The sequence below is a fragment of the Aplidium turbinatum genome, chromosome 2 (assembly GCF_918807975.1).
Source record: "Aplidium turbinatum chromosome 2, kaAplTurb1.1, whole genome shotgun sequence".
NCBI lineage: Eukaryota > Metazoa > Chordata > Ascidiacea > Aplousobranchia > Polyclinidae > Aplidium > Aplidium turbinatum.
The window spans coordinates 46,893,580-46,910,408 of record NC_137473.1 but is presented as its reverse complement, the minus strand read 5'-3'; the positions used below and the strand labels follow the sequence as shown (position 1 = coordinate 46,910,408).

The window sequence follows — 16,829 nt, the reverse complement described above, 5'->3', positions numbered from 1 at the left end:
TTGGAAAAAACAGCGGGGGATCTGGGGACTTCCCTCGCACAATTTTGAAAAAATGCATTTAATTTGGTGCATTCTGAGCGTATTTTCAGGTTTAAATTGTATGCCAAGTTAAAGTGAAAATTTCTATGACTCAGCAGCCGTCACGAAGAGCCATATATCATTATATGGCTATCGAGCCATGGGTTCCCGACCCCTAGTTTAAAGGCATGTTTAATGGAGCTTTGGATTGCCTAGAAAGCCCTTGCTGAATGTTATCAAGTTATCGACGGTTATAGCCTAGTATTTTTTTCAGTTTACAATTTTTCTCTTCAAACTTTGCAAGCATCTAATTTTTTTATTTTTAGCGTTTCACTTGGAGTAGGTGAGCGATGTAAGCTTAGGTTAATTATCAACAGTGACTGCTAATGAGTCGGCTTTTTGAAAGCTTTCCTTGAAAGGCATACAGTAGGTTATACCTTACTGAAAGTCTTCAAAAATTAACCAATCAAATAAATAAAAATGTGCTCAAAAGCGGTGGATTGCGTGAGAAGAAAGAAAGGCTGCAATGCCTATAATAAATATCCGAAATTAAAATGAAGTTGACATTAAAAATTTAAGTTGTGAATTCAAATTTCTAAACTGCTCTAGTTTTGGAAATAAATTAAACAAATATTTATGAAAAAATGTTTGCCTAATTTCGTTTCTAATAGACTTTTACAAAAGAAATATTTGGTAGTCCACTTGTAGCCTATAAGAGGAGCGTGGTGCATTTTTTATCAGCCTACAAAGTTTCACCATTGAATGGGTAATAATTCCGAGAACACATCTTAACACAGCCAGTGTAGGCTATTTAAAATCACAAACAAAAAACAATTATGATTTTAAAAGCAGACAACAGCGCTTCCAAACCGATATTTTTCAGTGATTGTAGTTGCTCACTACCTACGTTGTATTGTAATTGATGAAAACGTTAATGACAATGCCCTCTACTGATTGATGACGCAACTTGTAACTCAGGAAACTCATCGAGTCAATTGCACCCTCACTAAAATTTGATTGTGATTTGTTACACCCGCTATTGGCCCGCTGTGTCCTTGGCGAGATTACATTGTTTATTATTCAAGTGATCACATGTTTTCAGCAATTAAGCAACAAACAAATCGTTTCTCTAATTTATTTTTGACAAACTATAACGTACTGTGTTCTCATGCAGAGCAAGTTGATCCTGACGTGGTAAGGCTGATACTTTATGGCTGCGTTTAAATTCTTTGTTTGTTCGGCTGTGTTGTTGGCATGCACAGGGTCAGGAGTTGGACTAGCTGTTCCTCAAGGAGTTTCAAGTTGCAATGGAGCCTTTGATGTTTACTTTGTCCTTGATTTGTAAGCATGAACTGTCTTATTTTAGTACAATACTTTAGTGTGAACAGATGTCATGTGACAATGTAGCAATATGACAAGACTACAGTTTTACACTAAGCATTTCAGTTTCCAAGGGAAGTTACCATCAAAATGCCTTTCACAGGTCGTCAAGCCTTTTAAAGGGAAGCAGAAATCATTTCAAAGAGGAAACTGTGTCATTTGTGAAAGTGCTGGTGGATAAATTCACAAGCCCACTTCTTCGTCTATCATTCATCACTTTTAACAACTTTGCCACAGTTGTAATGGACCTTACCAACGACAGGTAGTTTTTGACTTCACATTTGACGACTTGAGTTTGTAAACTACTTAGCTTAGTCACAAAGAAAAGTTTTTAAGAAAAAGGAGTTTCACTAGGTCAACGCACGGGTTAGTGTGACAAAATCAATTTGTTTAAAAAACAAACTGTTTATGTAAAAAGATGCTTCGATTGTTAGGCTACAAGTTTAGCATCAACTCAAAATTGTGAATTACGTAGTTTCCTAACTCAGGGGTCTTCATATTTTTTCATCTGATGTCAATTACAACTCAGCACGACTGCTATTGAATTAAGTGGGTTACCAGTGCACTTTTTATGCATACGGTAGCCTACATAGTTCAAAGACATTTAGGTCAAATTTAATGCCATAAGTATTGTAAAAAAAGATTAAAAACAACTTTTTTTATATTTTGTAAGCTAGCCTACGTCGCGCAACTTAATATAGCTCACAGCCAACCTATGACATCAAAACGTTTTTCATTCTACACACCAAATAATCTTGTTTTCTCTCTCAAGTTTTGATGCAGCTGCTTTTTCAAAGCGTTTGCTATTATGTCTGACTTTTTGATTTTCGTGTAGGTCGGTGGTGGAAGAAAAATTACACGAACTTCGTCATGCAATTCCAGACGGCATGACAAAACTTGGCTTGGGTTTGGGCAAAGTTAATGACCAAATCAGAAGATACGGAGAAAAACGAGCTAGTATGGTCATCGTTTTAACTGATGGTATCTTGGAGTACCATTCAAAGATCAGGGCTGTGGAAGAAGTAAATTTGAACATTTTTATTTGATGTTTTTATGACGATTCAAGTCCTTCAACTTTGTTTAGGCTGACTTTAATTCTTGCAGCGTAATTAAATTCATTTTAAAGAAAAGTCGTGAATACGCTTTGCAGTTTTTTTTTTTTTTTTCATCCAAACACAGTTGCTACTCCGCACATTCTTTTTGTCATCAGAATGTTGTAAATACAGCAACGCTGTAAAAGTCACTGAGATAGTCAGCAAACTTGCTGCAAAATTGCACATGTCAGTTAGTAAGTCTGCTGATAATAACTTTCATTGCAGCTCCCTGAATTTTTTTCATAAAGTCAAATGAATTATTACTTTTCTAAAGCATTGTAAGCCTAAAAGTTGTTAACTGTAAGATAAGAAATGGATTAGACGAATGATAAAGCGATGAAACAATGAGTCTAATACAATTCAGTATAAAAATCTCGTATATTTGCTAATTTTTTTGATATCACATACACATGTCAAATATGTTCCCTGACGTTTTTCAGAGTTTTTCATTACTGCGTTGTCAGAAGCAGAAATAACATTATTGTTTTTTTTTTTTTTTCAGTCTGACAAGGCAAGACTTTTAGGCGCAACCATTATCGCTGTCGGCGTAGGAGATTTTGACCCAAGCCAACTTCTAGAAATAGTCGGGGGATCTAAACAATTTTTGTTCCAGGTAAATGACAATTCTATCACTAGTTAAACGGAATGCATCGTGGGGAGTATTAAGAAAGTTTCTTAAGTTTTGTCACTTCATTGTAAAGCGATCTTCTTTGACAACCATTCTTGTGAGGAATAGGTGTAGCCTTAGGATAAGGCTTCCCCTATTCATCATAAGAATGGTTGTCAAATGTCAGTGGAAATAAGGCTACTATTAGAGCATCATGTTTTTGGAATCAATCAAAACTATATAAACCCTAAGTATTTGTATGAATTATGTCAAAATGTTAAAGAAACAAGGCAATAAATGCAAAAAAAAAATATTTGTACAAGTAGAGTTTTTTATCTGAAATGACTCGCTCTTTTGGTCAAAGGTGACTAGTGATTGGGCTTGAATATACAATGTTTTGTTTAAAAAATTCCATTCACTCTGAAAGTTTGTCGTTTGGCGCTATCGAAACCGATAAATTGGCTTGACTTACATCAATGGTTTAAAAGATTATACAAATATACAAACCTGCAAGAATGCAAGGTTTACAAAAGCTTTCTTTATCTGAAGATCTATACTGAATTTCTTTATTAATCCTTTCTTGTGTTGTTGTTGCACGAATGAAAAGCAGTAAAACGCTTGCATGCTACTAGATCGCCAGAACTACAAGGAAAAGAGAACTGGAGCCCCTAAAAATTAGTTTAGTTTTTTTCAAAGAAGCCTTAAGTCTTTAAAACTACATTTTTCACTCTCAGATGTCAACATCACTACACGGCTCCACTCTCTTAAAAAAATGCTACTTCTTATGCGTGTAATGTGTGCCAACCAGTCAATCAGGTCCATAATTAGGCAAAGAACCGCTACTGCAAAACAATGCTCAATTTATTTACTTTGTTCGATTTTAGCTTTACCGTTGTGGTATGACGTTGTATTTTAAAATTACTGCTGTTGACAAGGCGGCGAGCTTTCACGGGCTGAACCACATTGTTCGAAGAGTCATAGACGGATCGTGTGTGGAGATCGTTTCAGCTCATCCTGGGGCAGTTTGCGCGAACGGTGAGTGACCGTCCATTGCGTTATCAACTAAATTAAATGATTGACATCTTTCACTGGGCAACAGGTTTATGAAATGCCAACTCTTAAATTGACATCAAGCACTTTTGGATTTTGAGACAAGTATTTTTTCATGAAGCTGCAGGTGATAAAAACAGCTGCTAAATTTTTTCTTCAGAAAAATCTGCTTTTTGCAGTATTAGCTTACGTAAATATTATTAAAATAATTTTATCGTAGTAGCTCAGGCCTAATGCATTGGCTTTTGCAGCTTGTGATATTTAAAATTACAGTACAATTTTTTTTTAGAAAGTTTTGAATTGGAAATCACTGGAAAAGGATTTAACAAAAGCGGGAACTTTGATCTTGTGATGTGCAATTATTTGATGAATGATGAAATAAGTTTCCGTAAGTCGGTGGTTTTGCACTACCTCAAAAAATAGAAAGTTTAAAAATTAAAATATTTGCTTTTTCTTTCTTTCATGTGTTCTTTGTTGACAGCAGACGACCTCACATAATATCGTTCCAAGTTGCTATGCAAATTTTCGATCACAATCTTTTCATTCGATGAAGAACCAATAGCATTCATCTTTTATTTTCTGAACTTTCACTGTTTTAACAAACACCGCTCACCTCTACCCAAGCTATAATAAATTGGGTGGGCGTAGTTGCTGAAGTAAAGGCGGCCGAGAGAAAGAAAACTGGCCACCCTACTCTCGTTAGTGCCGAAGGCTTAGTACAATGAGAACTTTATGTTTCATCCCCCGATGCTTGGATTCAAGTATGGGACTCACCTTTACCTATTTTACACTGTTTTAAACGGAAGCGTTGTTATTACAGTGGTTACCCCTTCCTCGTTTGGAGCCACTCATCTCACTTGCTCCTCTCCTGATAACGTCATTTTTGCTCCCGGAGACTCTGTGGTCCTCCAAGTGACGCTAAATGGAGGAGTCAGTTTTATATCAAGTAACGTCACAATCACAGCGGGCGAATGTGTGAGTTGAAAATACTCCATCAGTCAATTTCATTATAAAATCACTGTATTTTTATATAATAGTTCTGGAGGCATAAACGTGGCTGAGGCAAGTGTAACAAGTAGGTCTATCAGACAACCCACAAAATAGCCTGCAGAAATGAAATGATTTCAGCCTGATGATTACTTTTAAAGCTTTCTTTTATACTGATAGGCTATAACTAATGCCCGATACCGTTAAAAATGTCATTAATGATAGAAATTCTTTGTTTACATCGTCTTGACACGTTTTAAAGAGACAATATCTTGAAGATGACCGATTTTGCTAGTTGGGTAGCCCACGCCAATTATATGAGAAGAGATGTAACAATCTAGATAAGAGAGTTGTTCGGAAAGCTTGAAAGTTAATGGCAGAAAAACACCGTGAAAACAAACAAGCTTAAAGCAGAGAAACAACTTCTATTTAACAGTGCTCATTGATAGCTCAAATAATTTACATAACTCCGAAAAAATTCAAGGTTTTTGTAAGATCGTACATTACATCGATTGCAACTTTCAATATGTCCGATCCACAAACATTCAATCTACTCTATACAGATCGTGCATTCAAAATACATGTAACTAGCTTGTGTTAAACTAACAAATCTTTTTAAAACTTTAGATTGCATTAAACAAACACTGCACAAAATTGAAATGGCGACGTATCCATTTATTTGTTATATTGCTTTTCAGTCGGACTCCAGCGGAGTGACTTGGGCGATATTCTTATTTCTTGGACTGTTGTTTATTGCGGCTCTCTGGTGGTTCTGGAATGTTCTATGCTGTGTTGTGGTGAGAATTACATTTTAACTTAACAGCACTTGTCTATCGCTGAGTTTCTGCTACACTCGACTGCCGAGAAACAGCACCATTTACGCTGCTCACATGTTGAAGATAAATTAATGTCATAATTATCTATCAACTTGAAAACAAGTAGCAAAACGAAGCACCTACTTTTAAAATTATCAAGGTTCGGCAAATATTTCAAAAATTAATTTTTTATCACCTTTAGTGATAAATCCAATTATGCACTTGAACATGTTAGTTTGTTTGCAACTGAGTAAGCCAAAGCTAGCCTACATATAATTTTGTCACTCAGTTGGACCAAGTTTTCTCTGTTCATTTTCCTCATACATTGATACCAGTGACAAAATAATGTGTAAAAGTTCAAATAAAAAATGTAGTGTTTGAAAAGAAGCCGCATACTGGTGGTTTGCATATTATGGTTGCTGTGGTAGTGAGCTCAACTTTGTGCTGCCATCCAGTGTACAGACCCCTTTTAAAGATCCAAAAACTAAAAAATATGGTAAGAAATTAATGTCTTTTTTTGCAGTCTAACAGCTGACTCACCATTGTTCAATCTGTAAAAAAGCCTTAGACAGAATGAAGGCAAAATATTTAGACTTAGATCTTGATTGTTAATGTTATTATACAACCTCTTCATGGGTCAGAAATGGGTCTGTCAAGAAGCCATCATGTAATTTACAGTTATCTTGTTTTTTTTATAACGTAATAAGCCATTTAAAGAAAAAAATTTTTTTTCAAGTCATATTATTTCAAGCCTATGGTGCGTAAAATACTTATTTTGAACGTCAAGTGCTAAATTATAATAAATAAACCAGATACAACAATAATAATAATAAGTTGAAAAAATAAACGTAGTTGGTTGTGTTCACTGGGGGTGTAACGCAAATATGTATTTATAAAATTTGTAGAGGTTGGCTAAATTGATCATTGGTGCACGCTGCAGTAATGAAAATGCAATTTTTAAGCAAAGAATGACGCAACGTTACCTAATACTTTAATTGTTCCGTTTTGTGACGTAAATCAACAATAATTTGATTGGCCATTTCCTGCTTGACTACTGGGTATCATAATCTCTGCTTGTTACGTAACAATGGCTTCTAATTCCAAAAGAAGAAACGAATTTTTAAATTTAGGCGTTTCATGGCCACCTGAAGATGCGGCCTGATTTGTCACATTTTGCAGATTATGATTATAGCTACTGCTAGTGTTTGACTGACATTTTCTGAGATTTTGTTCCTTTTTGCTGTCTCCTAATGATATAAATGCTTTTTGTTGCCTTGAAGAAGTAGTAGCAAATGAAAGTAAGTTGAAAATCGCTGAATCAGACTGTTATTGAAAAATTAACAGTCTGACTAAAATCTTCGAAATCAATTTTTTTTTGTTTTTCAACATGTGAGGATGTTAAAACCTATTGAGGATGTTAAAACCTATTGTGTCATCTGAGGAAAACAGTAAAGAAAGCTTAAAATTATAAATTTCAGAAAATTTTTATTAAACATTCACCCAAAGTTAGAAAATCCTTGAAATTTCTGCAAAATGTGACAAATCAGGCCGTATCTTTAGGTGGCCATGGGTGTTTTAGTAGGTTATATTCACAACCATTACTAGCTTTTAGGGTACTTCGTCACAATATTTCACTCTTTGAGGGACGGTTCTAAATATGATAGCAGAATTACTATTTTTCGCCAAGTAGCCTACTTTAATCTCATATTTTATTCTTTCTTTTATTTTTGCTATGGATCAACGTTGAATGCCAAAATCGCGATAACTCGTGTTTGAAAATTTGGACTTGTACTGGGCTGCCGATCATGGGTTATCCCGTGCTGTATATGTGTATATATGCTGATGTCTAAAGTTGGCATGGTAGACTCGAAAGCCATTCAAATTTGCTACTGAATTGTAATACGGTTATTTAATGCAGTTTGAATGTTTGTTTGACAAAGAGTTGATGCAATGCGGTGCAGTATCATCATCATCATTAAGTTCCTTCCTCTCGTCGAGGGTTGGAGGCAATGAGACGCCAAGTTTCTCTGTTGTAAGATTTTTCTACTGCAGTTTTGTAGTTAAGTCCTGACCAGTCTTCAATATCATTAGTCCAAATTCTTGGTGGTCTGCCCTTATTTCGTTTGCCGTTCATTTTTCCTTCTAGTATAGTTGTCTTCGAATAGAATTATTGCGAATCATGTGGCCAAAATATTTCAATTTTCTTGATTTAATTGTTTGTAGAACTTCCATGTTGGTTTGTATTCCGTATAGTACATCTTTGTTTGTGATTTTATCCTTCCATGAAATTTTAAGCATTCTTCTATATATCCACATTTCAAATGCAGTATACTGTAGCCAGGCGCGGATTTATGGGGCGGGCCCAGGGGGCCCGGGCCCGCCCCCCGAAATTTTGTGAAAAATTATATGTTTCCGCATCAAATGGTTTGATATGCTTCTAAACAGCTGATATTAGTCCCTCGGCATCACAATTGATGAAAATGGTTGTTTTAATGTCTATTTTCTAGCATATCGTATATGTCGTAGTATCATTGTTCATATCTGTTTAGCTTTTTCTTTTTTTTAATTGATTTTCAAATTTTCTGGCCCCCCCCGAAAAAAACTCTTAGATTCGCGCCTGACTGTAGCTTTAACAAGGTATTGCGGCCAGCGGTTGCTAAAATTGACATTAAATTGCTGTTCGACAACACCAAGCGCCTGTGTTTGTATGTGTGTTGATTAAAATAAACTGGATGACTGACAATGGCGAGCCAGTGGGTCCATTTCCCCTTTTTATTTCTCTTGGTGCAACCATGGCCACCTGGAAATGCGGCCTGATTTGTCACATTTTGCAGATTATGATTACAGCAACTGCTGGTGTTGGACTGACATTTTTTGAGATATTTTTACTTTTTGCTGTCTCCTAATGATATAAAAGCTTATTGTTGCCTTGGGGAAGCAATAGCAAATGAGAAAAAGTAAGTTGAAAAACGCTGAATCAGACTGTTATTGAAAAATTAACAGTCTGACTAAAATCTTCAAAATCAAATTTTCTTTGTTTTTCAACATGTGAGGATATTAAAACCTATTGTGTCATTTGGGGAAAGCAGTAAAGAAAGCGTAAAAATATAATTTTTAAAAAAATTCATTTAAACATTCGCTAAAAGTTAGCAAAACCTGGAAATTTCTGCAAAATGTGACAAATCAGGCCGTATCTTTAGGTGGCCATGATGCAACTTTCAGTATTTATTGTTCTTTTCCAACTTCATGAAATAAAATGAAAGTGTCATTGTTCATTCAATGCAATTGACAGATTCTACTTCTCGGTTTCTATCTCTATAATGTTTTTGCGATAGCTTTGACTTTGTCTCTTACAACTGTGACGGAGTTTGTGACTTCCTGAAAAAACAAAAAACGGTACTTTTCTGCAAGACGTTAAGTCTGCAGACGTTAAGTCAAATGGTAGACAAAGTTTAAAAACGGTTTATTATACCTAAAGTTCATGATTGAAAAGGAAATTAACGCTTCTTGCCAGAAAATTGGATTTTTTAATCTTTAAATTATCACAAATTACAGGTTTATTTGCTATTCTGCATTGATGTTGTTGCAGGTGGTTGATCCCAAACCCAAACCTCAAAGGCCAATGCCACCTCCGCCCCCACCTCCACCTGTGGTAAGTTTAACCAACCGAACGAGTTTAATATAATAAAAAAGGAGAGTCCAAAATGTAGGTACCAAACCCATGTTCAGCAAATGTTGCTATATCCAAACTTTCTAGTTTAGTTTCCGAAACATTTTCTAAACATAAGTTTACTATCTACATTTTGGGCTATTTATTTTTTCATTAATTTACCAGGCGTTCCAACCATCTTGCTTCAAACGAGTTCACCTTTTTGAAATGTAATTAAATGTGTTCGAGCAGTTGTGATGTGTTTTATATTTTAAAAATGCCTCAGCGTTTTTAGTATTTTTGGTTGCATAAAACAGCAATGGGGAACTACTTTGTTTCATTTTGGGTCTAAAAAAAATACATGGCTCGTTTTTCATTTTTCTGGGACTCAAAAATAAAAGTCTTTGCGAGAAATGGTCATTGAACCAAAATCTAGCCAGAGCAGGTTTCAACTGTGGTTGGTTTTTACTGTGTCAGTGTGCCTTGTTTACTTTTGGTTTCCAAATTTGCGGTGCAACGCAGTGTAAGGTCTGCAAACGTGTTGAGATGTAGTCAATCGTTCTCAAAAGGTGTTTGTTGTAAAAAGAATTCAGTGAATTGTTTTATCGCAATACTTTGCTTACTGGTCAACAAGCAGATATAGTTTGCCAGTTCTTCCCTTTTGGCAAGATTATTTACACCACGTGGTGGATTGCTTCTAATTGCGTATCACCAATTAAAAATTATGGGCCCTCAGCACGACATTCAGCTAAATGAGGCGTTTCTCTGTGCTATTTATAGACATTACTTCACACCCTTTTTATGAAACAAAACAACGAAACAAACAAAACGGTAAGATTTTCAAAAACAAAATGTAGCTAAAATTGTCAAAAAGAAATTTGATTGTGACATTTACCCTGTATATAGAACGTTCAAAGTAGGCAGATATTTTCAGCTGAAGTCGCCTACGCCATTTGCTCTATGTTCTAATGTCGTTTATAAATTCAGTTGTTTGCGTGATGCAAGCCCGACATACATCGGTATGTCAACAAGACATTTATCGACTAGAGCTGGGGAACACCTCAATTTGAATTGTATACAGAAAAGCGCAATTAAAGATCACATTTTTTCATGTACAGAATGCCAAAATAACGTTTCTATCAAGCAGTTTGAGATCATGTCTAGGGGCAGGTCTGAGTATCAAACTAAGATCTTGGAAGCCTTGTACATAAAACGTCACAATCCACTTTTGAACAGACAATTGTATGCTTGCGGCTCGTCTTTCTTGCTCTCTGTATTTTAAAATTAGTTTTTTTGCACCTTGCCTTTCTACCATATCATGTGATCTGTTTAACACCTTTTGATGCAGTTACCTTTGATTCTCGTGGAGCCTATGTCGTTGAGTTTGAGCTAGTCAGAAGTACTGTGCAGTTTTTGTCTTTTTCTGTTTATAGATTTAGTTAACCATTGTATTTTTTTCAGATGTAGTTAATTTGTATGTATATTATTCCTGAAGAGGACATCTTGTGATGTCGAAAACGTTCGATACTTAATTTGTTGCGTAGTTTTATGTTTATGTAAATGTAATAAACTTGAAGATGTTAAACTTGATCACGTTGCTCGGCTTCGTATGCCTATGGTTCAACGAAACAAAACAGATTTGAAGGTCTTTAAATTTTCCTTAAAGGAGTGACTTTTCCGTAATGGTGAATAGGCATGAACCCAAAATAAAAAATAAAAAACTTTGCAATATAGCCTGTTCTTCATCGACCAAACTCAACTTTTCAGACTGTACTGGAAACACAGCAGTGGCCTACAGTAGACGCATCTTTCTATGGTGGCCGTGGCGCAGGAGGCGTTCATCCCATGAAGGTGAGGATTGATTTTAATCAGATTAACATAACGTTTAAGCAACGTTATTTTTTATCATTTCATTGCAATCAAACAGTGGATCTGTAATTTGTTTTTAGTCTTTACTTTAGTCCGACACTTTTTGTTGTTGTTGCTGCTGCACTAACTATTGGTTAGGTTGTGTTGTATTAGACGTTAATATTGAAGTCCTACTGCTAAGCTTATTTCTTTCATTTATATTTACTTTGAGGAAGTCAGCAAACGTCGCTTGTCGAAACGTAAAAGACGGTAATGCTTATCTCCCGCTTGTTTTTTGACCAGTTGGTAAAATAGTGCAAAGAAAAGAAATTATAGTCACATTAATTGAAATATATTAGTCTAACGTTTATTTAAACCGAGTGGGTTGTTGTGAAACAGGTAAAATGGGGCGACAGGGGCTGTACTGAAGGAGCCATGCACTTAGAAAGAACAAAAGATGCGAAAGAAGTCGGGTTTGTGGCAAAAGAGGTTGCAGTAGATCACAAACCAACACCAAGAAGACCTCCAACTCCTTCACAAAAAGGGTCCTGTTGTGGAAGCATCTTGATGGCAATATTTGGTCCTCTTATCTTTTTTTTCCGACGCCTCTCCATGAGGCGTCCAACATCAGGGGACATAGTAAGATTTAGCAATTGATCGAGTGAATATTTTATTTTAACCGTTGGTTTGAAAATTTTTAAATGTGATATCAGGTTCATTTGAAATGTGAGCAGGAAAATCTTGAGGTACGCTTTCAATTTCTTTGTGTGTACTTGATGTCCTTTATTTTTTTGTAAAATAAAAAGCATTTTAGTCGGTCAATGACATCCTTTTAACTTTTGCACACAATCCCCCATTAAAATAATGTACGAAGTGCAATCCATGTCACAAGTGTTTGTTTTTGAAGATTTGACTGAAAATTGTTTGTCACAAAACAGTGCGATAAGGATGAAAAAAATCAGTTAATTATTTATTCCTCTGCTATAAAAACAATAATGGTATTTAGCCAGTTGTCCAAATCTGCACTTACAACCATTCAAGCTAATACCACAAATTGTCTTGACAGGATAGGTTGTTATCATTTAGTTATTTTCGTCATAGCACATGACAATAGGGAACTTTGTTCCGAAAGCTATAGTGCAAACAGCTATTATCACAACGAACTCGCAGCATCAGGCTAAAACAGGTCGTTAGTATCTACATTCTGAAGTAACTTCTTTGAATTGGTACCTAATAACACAAAACCTGTTTGTGTGACCTCTTGATCTCAGCAATGAATAGCCGTGTAGACAGTAGCGTACGCAGGAATTTTTCATGGGGGTGGGATTTGAAAAAAAATTCTTGAGACCATTCTAATCGTACCTAACATTTAGTTTACGGCTGAAACAAAAGTGGACCTATGACAGGTCACTAAACGTACACTTGTCATTGTGCTGATGATTAGGGCTACAATATGGTCGAGAAAGCTTGACAAACATTAGCGTACTCTTTTTTTTTGTTAAAAATTTGCTGGTTAATGCAAATATGCAATGTAAATCGTGAATGCAATCCACTGTCGATTCAGAATTTGTCCGGTGTTTCCTGTAGAGCAAGAAGACGTTTTTTTCTTTAAGTTACGTTAAAATTGCATTTTGTAGCAAAAAATAATTTAAAATGTTTGTTGCAGTGCTTTGTTTTTACTTTGGGACAGAAAAAGGTGGGTTAAAGATGATAAAAATTTCTGCAAACCCTGGGATTAATTATTATGTATTTTATCAAACAAAACAAAATTTGAAATAGGTTGTGTCTTGTTTGAAACACCCCTGAGTGAAAGCAGTCAGTTTATCTTAAAATAAACACTTTCTTTGTAATCTTACGCATTTTTGTCTTGACGCTTTCTACCTTGTAGCCTACAATTCTCATGCATTGACATTTCATATTTCTTTTCAGCGCATAACGAAACCAAATTACTGAGATCTCGAAATCAAAGAAGATAAAAGAATTTTCAGTCAAAATGAAACAAAACATTGTTTTAAAAACGTTTCAACGTAAGATTAAAGTTGCTCATGCTACAACCTAGCAGATGTCCAATCAAACGATGAAAACTGTTGCCTATTAAAAAATAAGCTAGCCATCAGCGAAAAACAGACCAGTTATTCAAGCTGGTGGTGAGCCTGAGTTCCCAATAACCTATACTTTAGCTTCAAGCAGCTGTACTAAACTTATAAACAACAAAAGCAAGCAAAAATTTAGAAATTTCCATACCAGCTACTCATTTTTTCACTTTTTTGTTTTGTCGCAAATAGGTTCTTGACTATAATTGCTGTATCACAACACAAACACGTGTCTACAAAACTTGATTTACATTGAAACTAAGAAAAATAGAGAATGACGCATATAAAGCCATGACAAGCCATAAAACGATACAAATATTTTAAATATCAAGATCAATAGGGGCGTTTTAACCCCCCCCCCCTAGCGTACTGCACTGCCTGTAGATAACTTGTTGGGCCATGCAGTGTATTTCTTTATTGTATTTTTGATAATAATCTAAAGCTTATGCAATGACCAACAATGATTTATTTTCAGGGAAATTGCATATTGATCAAACCAAATGTGGACTTAAACAGAAGCCGAAGCTCTAATGCAAGTTTGACAGGAGGATACTTGGATACCACAAATTAATGTTTGGTGGAAGAATTCTCTATTGAGAATGAAAGTTTTAGCTTCATCATCTGGGGTAGCTCACGTTACATTATTTAAAAAGATGAACTTTAAAGAAACAAATTTAATAATGACCTACATTTTGCAGCTGTGTCATCAATTAAACGTACCAGATCACAATATATTTGCCTCCACTAAGCTCTAAAGAAGTAAAAAAAAATTTGATAAATTATTTGGTCACAAAATGAGCCTCCCTGCCTCCTGCAACTGTGTTGTTATCTTTTTTGAAGTTGAACACGTTCGTCACACCACAAAGTAGAAGAGCAAGTCAAGTATTTAAGATGGTAACTGACAATCGGCCAAATTTTGCTAGCAGTTTTCGTAAAAAAGTATTGCATTAAATTAATTGTTTAGCACCACACAATCAATGCCATTTCAGACCAGTATTTCCTGAGGCGCACATCTGTAGTTGTGCCAGGTTTAATCATCTTGTAAAGCTTTCGCAAGATTTTTCCAATGTTTGAAGCTGTGCTACTAGTGTTACGTATTCGTAGAGCTTGAATTTATTATACTATATTGCGTGTAGTTTCAGCAAGTGATTTGAGCAGGCAAGTTTTTATAGTGATCGAATAGTAGGCTACTAAGCAAGCAATTATGTTCAAAATCATCGGCTCGGCTAAACATTAGAGTATAGCCTAGTTTAACTACCACAAGTAGCCTACTAACCAAAAACCAATTCAGCTAATATAAAACTGTCTCTTCTTGCTTAAATCTTTTGCTGAGTTTAAACTTGGTTGAATGTGACTTTGTTAGGCTCGTGTAAATACTGCAGAAATTGTCATTCTCCGCAGGATTTTTGTATATAATTTTTCATAATTCTTAAATCTTTGTTTGCATGCTTGCGAGAGATGATTAGACTTTTGACAGCCATAACATTTCAGTGTTAATATGATTAACTTTGTATTTTTAATTGCTATTTTTCTTTTCATTTGTGTATTGTTGATTTCTCATGATTGTTTGCACACGATTTTCATCTTGTCACTGAACCGCTTTTTCCATCACCTTAATAAATAAATGAATGTCTTTACTACTTATGACCCACAGTCGCGACAGTAAACGAAAAGTGTGACGTACTTTTTAGTAGGCCTACAACTGTTCGAAACAAAAACTAGCTGGTTTCTGAACAAAGTTACTTGGTTTCGTTCCGAAGAAATAAATGCAATTTCGTTTCGATGTGTACTCAAAACACACATCAATGATCTGTAAATTTTATTCAAGCTTTGCAATATTGTGTTTCGACTTTAAATTCTTTAGCTTGATTCTTCGTAGCCTAGGTTCGATTTCATTCCATTTTGAATTATTTCTTGGTAATAAAGTTCACTTTGACCCCAAAAATGGTAGCAATTAAACAACTCTACAAATTCATACCAGTAACTGACAGTAATGGCAAAAGTACATCTCTGACTTAATTTGAAATAAGAATGAAAAAACTTAGCCCTTTCTCTTTCTGAAAAATTGATCTAGTTGTTTGTGTAGGCTAAAACCACAGATAACTTGGTAAAACTCATTCTAAATTTTCCGATAGCTCAATTGATAGCGCCCCGATAGCTCAATTGGTTAGCACAGGGGTTCCCAAACTGAGGTACATGTACCCCCAGGGGTACATTTCGACTTTTCAAGGGGTACATTAGATTAAGTATAAGGATATTCTTTCCATAACTTCTAATCTGCCTTAAAATATTTTTTATCACCTGATGATGTTAATAATTTGAAGACCTGAGATTAAGAACTTCTTAGTAAGTCACATTTTCACCCCAGTAGAAGCTTTAACTACAACTACAGTAACTACCAAAAGATTGCGGAACCTGCTATTCTTGCATTGTTGTTGTTTCCATCAACATGGTTGTGTGAGTCAACATTTTCAGTGCTGCTTGAAATCAAATCAAAAAACAGATCACAGCTCAAAACACCTGAACATGATCTTCGTTGTGCTGTTGCTAATGTTTTACCTCGTACTAATGAGCTTGTTGCTAAAAAGCAGGCTCATCCATCACATTAGCTAGGATTGCTGGGCTTATTCAGCCGATAGATTGTTTGTTTGATTGATTGTAGTGTTTGTTTAACCTTGGATTACATTGTTATGAATAACTTTGTGTGCTTTGATTGGTACAAAATATCATGTATGCAATCTTCTAATGCAGCTCTACTGTTAATTTGTTGCAATATCTAGACTTTCTAAAGCCAAAAATATGAGAAAATTTTGGGGGTACACGAGCAAATCTATAAACTGACCAAAGGGTACCGATAAACAGAAAGTTTGGGAACCCCTGGGTTAGCACGTCACTTCTGGAATGAAGAAACTTCAAGATCAATAGCGGCGCTGGTTCGACTCTCGGGGTGTGCGCTTGAGCAACGCACGTTAAGGACTGCTCTCCATTCAGCGGCATCTAATGGATGGAATAATTCCCCGGCAACAAGGCTTCAACAATCGGAAACTTCACTCTGTCAATCTCGGTGACCGGGCCTGCGTTAGTGATTCAAAGCCTCTACAACAGTGGTTCCCAACCTGGGGGTCGCGACCCCCAAGGGGGTCGCAGAGCATTTTATAGGGGGTCGCGAAGCTGTTGCTAATGCAACAACCAAAGTGAATGTAAGTAGGACGAGGTACCGGTCCGCTAGTAGTAGCCTATGTGCAAGGCTACGTTTACATGACGTTTCATTGCGCCCGAAATGAAAAT

General features: G+C 35.7%; 1 protein-coding gene across 1 annotated transcript; it reads left to right on the top strand.

Moving 5' to 3' along the window:
- Positions 1-1,228: 1,228 nt before the first annotated feature.
- Positions 1,229-15,363, top strand: LOC145764344 (anthrax toxin receptor 2-like). The gene is made up of 12 exons (XM_082575961.1): positions 1,229-1,359; positions 1,502-1,660; positions 2,234-2,420; positions 2,995-3,105; positions 4,035-4,134; positions 4,439-4,537; positions 4,970-5,124; positions 5,835-5,933; positions 9,541-9,603; positions 11,368-11,451; positions 11,848-12,087; positions 14,017-15,363. Exons 1-12 carry the CDS (start codon positions 1,229-1,231, stop codon positions 14,110-14,112), a joined length of 1,524 nt encoding a protein of 507 aa, XP_082432087.1. The 3' UTR covers positions 14,113-15,363.
- Positions 15,364-16,829: the final 1,466 nt, after the last annotated feature.